The sequence below is a fragment of the Erinaceus europaeus genome, chromosome X (assembly GCF_950295315.1).
Source record: "Erinaceus europaeus chromosome X, mEriEur2.1, whole genome shotgun sequence".
NCBI classification, from domain to species: domain Eukaryota; kingdom Metazoa; phylum Chordata; class Mammalia; order Eulipotyphla; family Erinaceidae; genus Erinaceus; species Erinaceus europaeus.
Genome location: NC_080185.1, coordinates 84,082,698 through 84,096,362, shown reverse-complemented (window position 1 = coordinate 84,096,362; position 13,665 = coordinate 84,082,698). Strand labels below are relative to the sequence as shown.

Here is a 13,665-nt window from a genome sequence, read left to right as displayed (position 1 = left end):
TATACGACAAAGGGGACTAAAATGATTCAATGAAATAAAGGTATCCTTAAAAAATGGTACTGGGAACATTGGACAACCACATGCATAAAAGTGAAACTACGTCACCGCATAACACCATATACAAAAATCAAATCAAAATAGATCAAGGACCTAGAGGTTAGGCCAGAAAATAAAATTTAAAGAAGAAAATGTTGGTGAAATATTATGAGATCTTCAAGTCAATGATGTATTTGGAGACTTAATCCTATGGGGATGGGAAATGAAAACAAGAGTGAATAAATGGAACTACATGAAACAAAAGCTTCTACACATCAAATGCAAATTATACTTGGATAACTAGACAACCTAGTAAGTGGGAAGAAGATAATTTCACATCACACATCCAGTAAGTAACTGATATTGAACACCTATAAAGAATTGATATAGATATACAAAAGAAGTAAAAATAACCCAATAAAAAAGTGGGTCCATGGATGTGAGGGTGACCTAGCTGCGACGTAGGTGTCCCCCTTTCTCTCTCACTGCTCCATGTGCATCCCCCAAAAAGCTCCGTGGTCAGTAGAAGAGGACAGCCTTCCCTGAACTGAGACAGACCGGTCTTCACTCGAGGGTGTATTGGTAGCTGTGCTCCCCTGCTAGAACCTCCAAACAAGCTCTCAAGGACAAAAGGTGGGGCAAAGGAACTAAATGGTCTTCTAAAGAAGATATACACATGGTCTATAGATGCATGAAGGAATGCTCCACTTCAGTTATCACTAGAAAAGTGCAAAATACAGTATCAGGTGTTGGCAAGGTTGTGGAGAAAAAGGAATTATGCTACTCTTCTGGTGGGGAACACAAACCAGTGCAGTCCCTTTGGAAGACTATATGGAGGTTCTATAAATAAATAAAAATGAAAAAAACACAATAACAGTGAAAAGGACAGGTGCAAAGAATCATATAGTCATATTATTTAATTAAGGATTGACTACAAGAGTTTATTGGAATCCTTCCTTGGGATTGAAACATTAACAGTGAAATTTTATTTGGTGTTTCTAAGCTGGGAGCAAATGAACCTGGGTATTTCTAAATTTCCCAGAACCCTGCTACTCTAGAGAAAGAGAGAGACAGACTGGGAGTATGGATTAACTTGCCAATGCCCATGTTCAGCAGGGAAGCAATTACAGAAGCCAGACCTTCCACCTTCTGCACCCCATAATGACCCTGGGTCCATACTCCCAGAGAGATAAAGAATAGGAAAACTATCAGGGGAGGGGATAGGATATGGAGTTCTGGTGGTGAGAATTGTGTGGAGTTGTACCCCTCTAATCCTATGGTTTTTGTCAGTGTTTCCTTTTTTATAAATACAAATTTAAAAAATAATAAATAAATAAATAATTATTTCTTCCTTCCAAAAAAAAAAAAAAAAATGGAACTACCTTACAACCCAGCAATGCCACTTGTAGGCACTTACCCAAAGGGCACTCAAACACTAATTTGAGGAATCATATGCACCCCTGTGTTCATAACTGATTATTAACAATAGCCAAAGAGTGCAAGCAGCCTAAATGCCCTTTTTAGGCATATTTACATTGTCATAGCGTGATATTGCTTAACTTCAGGAGCCTATCCTACTGATATCCATATAGCTGCTTGGGAAAAGGGTGCAGAACTCTAGAAGACTCAGTTTAGACTAAAGACTAAAAGATACAAAAGTGTGTTGATGAGCATGTTTTGGGAAAGGTGCATTCCAGTGCATCTAGGCTATTGCCTACAGTGACTCCTATAGTATATTTACTAAATGTCCTTGGATTAGCCTAGCTCAGGACTGTGATGAAATGGGTTCAAGTAGAAGCTAGATGTCCAACCTGTTTTGAATGTCTTCACATCCTCCTGGACTTCTGGGGCTGCCTTCTGCACAATCAAGCTCTTCCCATCCTGAAGTTCTGACAGCATGAAGGGACAGTGGCTCTTGGCCCATACTGGTGAATCTATGCAAATGTAAGATAATAAGTTATAGTGCATTACTAAACACAAGTTTAGTGTAAAAATGATTACTAAGGCCAACTGTATCCCAAAGCCATATCTCAGGCTGTGCTCAAGACATAGATGGTTAAGTTTTAGGGGAGTTCCTAAGCTGGTGGTTGTGACACACACTAACAATACATTATGAACACTATTGGGATGAGAGGGATGTCACAGGATATGTAAATCTATAAGAGGAAGAAAACGTGAACCAGAACTGGAACTGCAAAGATCTAGAGGTCTAGGCAGGCTTTGCAGGAGAGATGATGTCCACGTTTATTGTTGACTCAAGTATAAGATACTCTGGTAAGGAATATGAAAGAGTTGCATTTTTTGGTAGAATCAGGGCATAGAAATTTAGGGTAATAGGATTTAGATAATATTAAATATTTGTTAGCATTACTGGTGTATAGAGTATAAAGTACATTAAAGTGAGAGCTATTGAAATTCAAATACCAGGTATGTCTGAAGGTCCAACTCATTTTACCTTGATACTTTTCACAAGACCACTCTCAATTATTACGGAATAAGGTTCTAAGTACAACTTAAAATCTTGTCTCTAAAGCCCACACATTCTCTCCAAGTTGCCAGAATCTTATGGTTACCTTTTCCAGACTTGGTTGCCTTCAGATGGATTTGGAAATAGGTTGGTCCTTGAGTGGCCAAGACAGGACAGCGTCCATTGCTGAACAGGAACTGATGAGACTTAATTATCTTGCCCATGATACCTGTAGGTCCCTGGGCAAGCACTGGGCAGCACCGTAGCAACATGGCTGCTGTCACCATCTTGAACCCAAAGTCCTGCCGAAAATGTACAAGGAAGTTTCTTTTTTTTCTTCTCTTTATTTTTAAATAAATATTTTTAAACTTTATTGTATTTGATAGGGCAGAGTGTAATTGAGAAGGAAAAGGGGATAAAGAGGGAAAGAGAGACAGAGAGATACCTGCAGCACTGCTTCACCACTTGTGAAGCTTTCTTCCTGCATGTGGGGACCAGGGGCTTGCACACAGGTCCCTGCACATGGTTACACATGCACTTAACAAGTAGCACTACTACCCAGCCCCTGTGGAAGAAATTTTCTAACAGTCCCCACAACTATGGACATCTAAACTTTGATAAGGGGGCCCAAAGGATTAAAGGGAAGAAGGAGGCTCTCATCAATAAATGGTGCTGGGAAAACTGGGTTGTAACATGCAGAAGAATGAAATTGAAACACTTTATCTCACCAGAAACAAAAATCAACTCCAAATGGATCAAAGACCTTGATGTCAGACCAGAAACAATCAAATACTTAGAGGAAAACATTGGTAAAACAGTTTCCCACCTATACTGCAAGGACATCTTTGGTGAATCATACTCAATTGCAAGGAAGACTAAAGCAGAAACAAACCAATGGGACTACATCAAATTGAAAAGCTTCTGCACATCCAAAGAAACTATTAAACAAACAAAGAGACCCCTCACAGAATGGGAGAAGATCTTCACATGCCATACATCAGATAAGAAACCAATCACCAAAATATATAAAGAGCTCAGCAAACTTAGCACCAAAAAAGCAAATGACCCCATCCAAAAATGGGCAGAGGATATGAACAAAACATTCACCTCAGAGGAGATGCAAAAGGCTAACAAACATATGAAAAACTGCTCTAGGTCACTGATTGTCAGAGAAATGCAAATTAAGACAACATTAAGATACCACCTCACTCCTGTAAGAATGGCATACATCAAAAAGGACAGCAGCAACAAATGCTGGAGAGGCTGTGGGGACAGAGGAACCCTTTTGCATTGCTGGTGGGAATGCAAATTGGTACAGCCTCTGTGGAGAGCAGTCTGGAAAACTCTCACAAGGCTAGACATGGATCTTCCATATGATCCAGTAATTCCTCTCCTGGGGTTATACCCCAAGGACTCCATAACACCCAACCAAAAAGAGGTGTGTACTCCTATGTTCATAGCAGCACAAGTCATAATAGCTAAAACCTGGAAGTAACCCAGGTGCCCAACAACAGATGAGTGGCTGAGAAAGCTGTGGTATATATACACAATGGAATACTATGCAGCTATCAAGAACAATGAACCCACCTTCTCTGACCCGTCTTGGACACAACTAGAAGGAATTATTTTAAGTGAGCTAAGTCAGAAAGATAAAGATGAGTATGGGATGATCCTACTCATCAACAGAAGTTGACTAAGAAGATCTGAAAGGGAAACTAAAAGCAGGACCTGACTAAATTGTAAGTAGGGCACCAAAGTAAAATCCCTGTGACATGCAGCTTCCTGGGCCAGTGAGGGGTGGGAGTGGGTGGGTGGGAGGGATGGGTCACAGTCTTTTGGTGGTGGGAATGGTGTTTATGTACACTCCTAGTAAAATGTAGTCATATAAATCATTAGTTAATTAATATGAGAGGGGGAAAATTAATTGTATGTCTCAACGTTTTTAAAACACTGACTGAGTCTTTTGAATATATAGGCTTTGTATTTGATGTGCGGACTCTCTCAAAAGCCTAGACCAAGTACATCAGAAGCAACCAATAGCACAGCTATATACAAGATACTGGGTACTGTACAGCAAACCCTAACAAAAGGACTTTTCAAAGTTAACCCAATTACCAAATAATGTGATGACATTAACTATCCATTGTCTTTTTGAACCCTAAGACAGCAAGAACCTCACATCTCCACTATAGGGCCTCTACTTCCCCCAGTCCTGGAACCTTTGGATAGGGCCCACTTCCCCATATGCCTCTCCCAATCCATATCAAATAATACTGCATCTGCCGGTCACAACCTAATCAACACAACGATTGCCACCTCAACATGCTTCAGCTCAGACTGTGTCCAGAGACTTCACATGTGTAATGACAACCCTTCAGCTTCATTACTCGGGTGAGACCTTTTCTTTCATAGTATACTCTAACTCCATCCCCGATGGTTCACATTCTAACAAGGTCCCAAAACCTGAATATACACCAGTTTCTGTGAGAGAGAGCATACGTTCACACGTATCCATAAACTACTGCAAAATATATACCTGAAAGCAGAAGTACACTAGAGTTTGCAGTGAGTACCCCCCCAACACTTCCTCTCCACTATTCCAAGCTTTGGGTCCATGATTGCTCAACAATTTGTTTGGCTTTGTATGTTAACTCTCTTTTCAGTCACCAGGTTCCAGATGCCATCAGGATGCTGGCCAGGCTTCCCTGGACTGAAGACCCCAGCAATATGTCCTGGAGCTCCGCTTCCCCAGAGACCCACCCTACTAGGGAAAGAGAGAGGCAGACTGGGAGTATGGACCAACCAGTCAACGCCCATGTTCAGCAGGGAAGCAACTACAGAAGCCAGACCTTCCACCTTCTGCAACCCACAACGACCCTGGGTCCATGCTTCCAGAGGGATAGAGAATGGGAAAGCTATCAGGGGAGGGGGTGGGATATGAGATTGGGTGGTGGGAATTGTGTGGAGTTGTACTCCTTCTACCCTATGGATTTGTTAATTTATCTTTTCTTAAATAAAAATAATTAATTAATTTAAAAAAAAAGAAATTTTCTACCAGGATGGCCTAGTCAAAAGTCAAGCATCATTCCTGTGTTTGATCATTTACCTCTAACTTCTTAACTAATGTTTATTGCCCTCTTATTTCCTCTCAGAATAAGAACTCCCTCCATGTTTAAATGTGTCATAGAGCATTAGAAAAAATGAAATAAGAAAATTACTGCTAGGTAAAGGGGTGAGGGAAAGACTTATAACCAGAAGTTAGATAACCTGAATTCTGGCTGGTCGTATGGATTGACCTGCCAATGCCCATGCCCAGTGGAGAAGCAATTAAAGAAGCTAGGCCTTCCACCTTATGCACCCCATAAAGAATTTTGGTTCATACTCCCAGAAGGATATGTGTTAGGGGAAGATCATCAGAGGCCTCTGAATTCCAATTCCATCGGGACTAGGAGAGAGAAGAGGGAAAGGGGGGCATTCAGACACTCAGAAGTAGTAGGTGTGACTTAGAAAGGAACAGAAGGCAGAACCATAGAAAAATGGGCAAATATATAAAAATATAGATAGATAGTTATATAAATAATATTAAACAGAGGGATGGGGTCACAAAACTTTGGTGGAGAGAACGGTGTGAAAGTATACTTCTATTAATTTATAATCTCACAAATCACAGAGGGAAATAGATTTAATACTTCAAGTTCTATAACTGCCTAGACCATATTATTTAATGTTTCAGATTTGTAAGATGGTCAAATTCTGACACTGTTCTTAAATTGTTCAAACATCTCTCTCTGTCTGTCTGTCTGCCTGTCTCTCCATATATACATATATAATTTTAGTATCTAAGATACCTACAACCTTAGAACAGATAGATCAAAACCATTTGGCCCTGTCAGTATTTAAGATATGATGATTAGTATATATCCCCTAAAGGGTACAAAGCATAATGAAGTCAAGTATATTATGTAAACCCTAACAATTAGATTTTCAAAGAAAAGCAAGCTCCCACTTAACTTGGTTATAATAATAATAATTAACCTTTTTAAGATTACAAAGACCCCTTCCCATTCTCTTTAAGATCCTTATTTCTCCTAGTACTGGAACCTCTAGGACTTGGCTCATTTTTATTTATGTTTCTTCTCTCTGATCCCTTAATGTCATATTGCCTCTGTCGACCTCAACTAAACCAACACAACTGATGTTCCCAGACCACATTAAGCTGCTACTGACTTGTGAAGACAGATTGTCTCCAGAGTTTCCAAGCTTCCAAATCCTCTAAACTGGTGAGATCTTTCCTAACACATAGGACCACCTAGTTCCATTTCAGATGGCGAATTATCTAGCAAAGTTACAGACACTGGATACAGGCTAGGGCCTAGGATATAGGGTACAGATATGCATGTATCTATAAACAAGGGGGCAATTATGTAACTCAAAGTGCTTAACAGGCCTCTGTCAGACTTAATAAGACTGGCATTCTCATCATTCCTAAAGACGGCATCATAAATTATCTAACTGATTAGACTTAGACCAAGTAATCTTGACAATGTAGTAAAAGACCCTAAGGAAAGCAGACCCCATAAACCTAATACTGGTTTGGCTACAACAAATGACACTCAGTGCTTTAACAACTGTGAGAAAATTAATCTTGTGAGATAAAGAAAGGACTAGAAAAACTGGATAAGGACAAGAGACTGGCTCACTCAATGATGGCCTTTTTGATCAATCCTAGGCACCTCATCATCTGGGGCCCTAGTCAGGAAATCCTTGGATTCCCACACATATATGGTAGACCTAGACCTCAAATAGATCTCTCTCTCCACCACCACTGGTCACTTCCACCAGGAACATCAGCATAAGCCCTCTTGTGGGCCACTCCAGTATCTTGTCCTTCCTATAAAGTGGCAATTTTCAGGAATTTCTCACTCTCTGAAGGGAGGCTGGGTCATCCTACCCCACCACTCGAGGAAAATGGGTCCTGAAATGAGCACACTTAAAATGTCCCCAGCTATGACCATGCACTTCAAGCTCAAATTGATAGGGTCTCAGTGGTTACACAAGCTTCTGTGCTAAATATGAACATATATGGGCCCTGGGTCAAATTGATGTGGTAAACAGTTAATTTTTACATCAGTGTGTCATGGAACATCACCTATCCAGAGCTCTACCCCACTAGGGAAAGATATAAACAGGCTGGGGGGTATAAATGGACCTGCCAATGCCTATGTCCAGCAGAGAAGCAATTATAGAAGCCAGAACTACTACTTTCGGCACACCATAAAGATCTTTGCTCCATACTCCTAGTGGGACAGAAGTGATAGGAGGAAGAATATAAGAGAGTTCTGAACTCCAGCTCCACTGGGATCCAGAGAGGGAGGAGGGCAAAGGGAAGGGCACTTAGATGTAGTAATAGAGTTATGTGTGCTTGGAGGGGAAGAGAGGCCTGGATCTGAGCAATTATGCACAAATGTAGACAGATAACTGTAGAGATGAAAGTTAGCCCATGTCTGCAACTTTGGGAAAACTGCGGTGGCTTGTGGGGGAGGAGGGTTGTTGGGGATTCAGAACTCTGGTGGTGGAAACAGTGTGGAATTATACCCCTGTTGACATGTAATTTTGTAAATCAATATTAAATCACTAATAAAATTTAAAAATATTATTTGTTTCAATCAAGAATACTAATGCAGATAGATGTTACTGGCTAGGCCACCTGAGACTTGGTCCAGAGCATTTTCTCAGCAGTTACAGATAGACAGGGAAAAAGGAGTTTATGGCCACAAGTACCAGTTTATTCAGGAGACAGGGCAAAAGGGATGGCCCTGGGTCCTGAAGTTTATACCAAAAGTCTGGTATTTCACTATCTTAGAAATGCATAGAGAATGATGTGAATGAGAACAGTATGAACAAATACAAATGGAAATGCCATATGACCCAGCAATAAAAATATGATATTGTATAGTTTGGGATAAAGTGGATGGAATTGGAGATTATGCTCAGTGAGGCAAGAGGTGAAGGACAACTACAGAAGGGTTTAACCTATATGAAGAATATAGACAATTGAATATACAAATGTGAAAAAAAATGTCAACCTATTTTTTCAAGACTGGGAAATCTATAGTGGCTATCCATGGGGGTGAAGATGGGGACACAGACCTTTAGTAATAGAAGTGGTAAAAATAAATAAATAAGTAAATAAATAAATGAAAAAATAAGAGAATGATGTAAAAACAAAAGTCAAGGGAACTAGAAAACAAGTCTATGTGAATGAAAGAGATAGAGCCCAAGATAGGGAGAAAGAAGAAAGAGATCAGGAAAATTAAATATGCATAGAAGACAATCAACTATTATTTATTGGATTTGGGAGTATATTAATAAATGGTGATTCAAATGGAGGATAGAAATCTGTAGAAGTGTCAAAAGAAAATTAAAATTTGGAAAGATAAATAATGGACATGCAATTTAAATAAGAAAAATTGACGTATTAAAAACTTCCTTTTTCTGAGTCTCAATATTCATCATCTATCAACTGTAAATCATTTATACCTACCACAGTTCAAGACTTCCAGGTGTGAGGACCCCTGGCATCACATGTGCCACAGCGATTTTATATTTATTTTCCCTTCTCCTCCCCCCTCTCATAAATAAATAAGTGAATTGTAAGAAATAAATATTTAGGTCTACCTCATATGGTAAGTAATGAAGTAAGACCAATGCCTCCCTCCTATCTGGAAATAAGACTTCACTTTCCTCTGCCTGCCTGCAAAGCTTAAAGTGCTTGATGCTATGTCTGCAGACCACAGATAAAACTTCCATAGTTTATCTTCACTAGGATCTGACCACTCCCCCAGGCTGAAACCAGGGTGTTGTAGAGAAGAGGAGCTTCTTCCTAGAATCATGTCTGAGCATCTGGTTGGGGTGGCCCTGGATATTGGTGCTAAGGATGTGATATATAGCAAGACAGATGGGCAGTTTCCAAGCTCACAAACTCCTTTTCTCTATAGCGATACCCATAACAATGAAAACGGCATCAGTGCATATAACAGGGAGAAAAGTGCCCATGTTTAGAGACAAAGTCCATTTTCTTCTTTGGGTGCATTATGAGCCACTCCTATCCTTATGAATAAGATTGGGTGGCGGGAATTGTGTGGAGTTGTACCCCTCCTATCCTACGGTTTTGTTAATGTCCCCTTTCTTAAATAAATAAAAAAATAAAAATAAAAAAGTGGAAAGAGTTCAATACACTCATCACTTCTAAGGCCATCATCTCAAGGACCTGAGATAATATAGAAAACATCTTGGATCTCTTAAATTATTAATTCTTTAACTGAAGTTCTAAGTTTTATGTTCTGATATTCCACTCCTGATATTTGTCCTATCTTTATGACCCTTAGCCATGTAGTCTAAGCCTTGTTTCCATTTCAACCCCCTTCCTGTTATGATACTAAAGTGAGTAAAGTTGAATCAAAGAAGCATTTTAGACAATTCAGAGTATAAAACTTCAGACTATTTGAATTTACATCTTGAGTCCAACTATCTCTAGTTCTGGCACCTTAGAAAAGTTGTCTCCGCTTCATACCTTATATCTACAAAATATAGGTAATAACAAGGATAATATGCTTCACAAGGATGTTGTAAAAATTCAGTTAGATAATCCATATAAAGTATATGGAGATGTTCCTGTCCCAGAGTAAATACTGAGAAAGTGTCAATTGTTAATTATAGTTTCTGCAGTTTCTATGTGGAGAGAATGAAAATGCAGACATGGAAAGTCATATGATGAGTATAGTAGGCCACACTGAAAAGCTGATTCTTCTCTCAATCCTGATTTTTGTCCTTGATATATCAAAATTTACAATGTGAACCTGAGTTTTTCATATAACTCTATGGGTCTCAGTTCTTCCAATGATATCAAGTTAAATAACTTTGTATATTTCAAATAGATCTAATAGATAAATACAAAGTAGTCACAATATGAAACACTGATATAAATACTTCATGTGAATTTACATAATTCTCATCAAATTCACAACCATGCGAAATGGACTCTACTGTCAAGTTTATTTCAATCTTTATTTATGTATTGGATAGAGACAGTTAGAAATCAGAGCTGAGTGGTGGCACACCTGGTTGAGTGCACATATTACAATGCACAAGGACCAGGGTTCAAGCCCTCATTCTCCACCTGCAGGGGGAAAGCTTTGCAAGTGGTGAAGTAGTGTCACAGTTGTCTCTCTGGCTCTATTCCTCTCTATCATTTCCTTCCCTCTCAATTTCTGGCTATTTCTATCCAGTAAGGAAATAAAGATAATTAAAAAAATTTAAAAGTGTTAAAAAAAGACATAAATCAGGAAGGAAGGGGGAGATAGAGAGGAAGAGAGAGAGACACCTGCCACATTTATTCACCACTTGCCAAACTTTCCCCTTGCAGGTAGGGCACGAAGGTTCAAACCTGGGTCCTTGCACATTGTAACACATGCACTCAACTAGGTGAGTGGTCCACCTTCCATCCCCTGTAGTTTATTTTAAGAGATCAAGTAACTTTTCTGGGCCACACAGTTACTAAGTAGGAGAACTAGGACTTAGAACAAAAAAATGGTTCCAGAGCCTATGCATTTAATCACTATGGATCTATGATTCAAACATTACTATATATTCTCTTGACTAACAGCCCTATTTAAGACATTAATTATCCCCATATTATACTATGGTCATTTTTCTAGGATATTTGATTTTCAACTATGGCCAATGACTTTACTAAAGAAACATTTCTGGCTGAAATAGAACTGCAGACACTGGTGCACATTCATTCATTCATTCATTCATTCATTCATTCATTTCACAATTTAACAAGCCCTGCACCCATTTATTTTATTTTGGTTAATCAAGGATCTTCTTAAAATACTGTTTTAATGCAAAAAGAAGACTGAGAAATTTCAGGTTAGTGGCAAATAATTACTTAGAGGAGTTCCCCTTCACTTTACAACCATCTTCATCAGTCAAACTGAAGTCCCAGTGATGAACCATGCTTAACTCCCATTAGAGAGCAAGAAGCAACTCATTCCTTGCCTCTCTTTTCCCTTTGGCTCCTTCTTTGCAAGAACCAATTAGATATGAAGGGACTGTAGTTACTTCTCCTTAGGAACTGGAAACATCAGACCTTAATTTTTTTATCTTAATTTCTTTTCTAATACTCTCTCCTCATCATCGAAGAATCATAGAAAATCATGGATCCCTTAAATCATAAACTTTGGGGCCAGGTGGTGGCACACCTGGTTGAGCACACATGTCACAGTGCAAAAGGACCCAGGTTCGAGCCCCCGGTTCCCACCTGCAGGGGGAAAGCTTCACAAGTGGTGAGGCATGGCTGCAGGTGTCTGTCTCTTTCCCTCTCTATCACCCCCTTTCCTCTCAATTTCTGTCTGTTTCTATCCAATAAATAAAGATAATAAAAATTAAAAATTAATAAATAAATCATAAATTTTTAGAAACAGAAAAGTTTAGAAAACCACAAAATCAACATTAGGAGAGGTTATATAAATTATAGATTAAGCTTGTTTTCTTTTATGGGAAATGTGTGGCTTGTCTATGGCCTCACAGTCAGTTAAGGTGAGAGTACAAATATATTTATTTTGACCCAGGGCCCTTTCAGTGACAACATTTACCATTCACCTTCTACCCTTACTTCTCTCAACTATTTATCTCTAAGTTCCTTTACATCTCCTCCTATACAATTTAACATCCATACCACCCCCACATTATATCAGGATTTCCTCCTTACCTACGGTTCTTAAGCTCTTCCCTGTTGAATTCTGTTGTTAACCAAGCAGAGAGAAGCCAAAAGAAGTCAAAAAAGGAATGAAGAATTGCCAGAAGAAATATCAAAACACCTTTCTAAGAGACAGAGGAGGAGACAGAAACGCTGATACTGAGACATACAGAGTAGAACAAAGTGATGAAGAGTGAGTAACAGAGCTCAGAAGGAGCAATACAAAACAAACAAACAAAACAAAAAACTAGTGAGCCAAAGAAAGGAAGTGAAATGAATGACTTTGGGAACTAACAGAGGAGAGAAAACAAAAGGGAGAAGGAGAAAAGACTGATGAAAAGGGAAAAACAGTAAGATTTGGTTTGGAAGGTAAAAGAAATGAAAAAATTCTAAGAAATAAAGTCAGATCTAGTCCAGTCAGAGTCAGCTTGTACAGACATGAGGTGGGTAGGTAAACCAAAAAAAGATCACTGAGTTAACAACTCTTCTTACCTGTTGCCCTGCACTGAGGACGAACGAACAAATTATGGGTGGTGCTGTAAGTCAGGACTTGGCATTTATCCTTTTCCCCCTTGTTCAGCTCCACCCATCCTGCCTTTTCATGGTCTGGCCTGGCCCTCTGTTGGCCCCAGAGGCATCTCAGGCCCATGCTAGAGATAAAGTACAGTATATTCCTCTTTCACCTTCCCCTTGCCCAGCTCTCCTCCTCTCCCCACTCTATTTTCTTTCTCTTCTTCTTCTGATATATATTGGGCTTTAGAATCAAACCACCCATATGTGATTAGGGCAACTTACTGAGCAAAACTACCTTTCTGACTCTCAGTTTCCACAACTACAGAAAGTAACTGTAGCACTAGTGGAAAAGTCTAACAGACTACTCCCATTGATGGCATTCAGATCATTCTTTTTTTAAAATTTTTTATTTAAGAAAGGATTAATGAACAAAAACATAAGGTAGGAGGGGTACAACTCCGCACAATTCCCACCACCCAATCTCCATAACCCACCCCCTCCCATGATAGCTTTCCCATTCTCTAGCCCTCTGGGAGCATGGACCCAGGGTCTTTGAGGGTTGCAGAAGGTAGAAGGTCTGGCTTCTGTAATTGCTTCCCTGCTGAACATGGGCGTTGACTGGTCGGTCCACACTCCCAGTCTGCCTCTATCTTTCCCTAGTAAGGTGTGTCTCTGGGGAAGCTGAGCTCCAGGACACATTGGTGGGGTCTTCAATCCAGGGAAGCCTGGCCAGCATCCTGGTGGCATCTGGAACCTGGTGATTGAAAAGAGAGTTAACATATGAAGCCAAACAATTTGTTGAGCAATCATGGATCCCGAGCTTGGAATAGTGGAGAGGAAGTGTTAGGGAGGTACTCACTGCAAACTCTAGTGTACTTCTGCTTTC

The 13,665-nt window shown here is 39.6% G+C and overlaps 1 protein-coding gene across 2 annotated transcripts in view; it reads right to left on the bottom strand.

Moving 5' to 3' along the window:
* The window catches only part of ALAS2 (5'-aminolevulinate synthase 2), a 38,418-nt gene extending 25,540 nt beyond the window's left edge, over positions 1-12,878 (bottom strand). The window contains exons 1-3 of one of the 2 annotated variants that reach the window (XM_060183360.1): positions 12,759-12,878; positions 2,610-2,805; positions 1,848-1,970 (exon numbers count right to left, since the gene is read on the bottom strand). In XM_060183360.1, coding sequence (XP_060039343.1) covers positions 1,848-1,970; positions 2,610-2,790 — 304 coding nt within the window. In that variant the 5' untranslated portion in view covers positions 2,791-2,805; positions 12,759-12,878. Of the gene's footprint in view, positions 1-1,847; positions 1,971-2,609; positions 2,806-12,278; positions 12,352-12,758 lie in introns of those variants that run through there. The other variant, XM_060183359.1, reaches the window with a different exon arrangement.
* Positions 12,879-13,665: the final 787 nt, after the last annotated feature.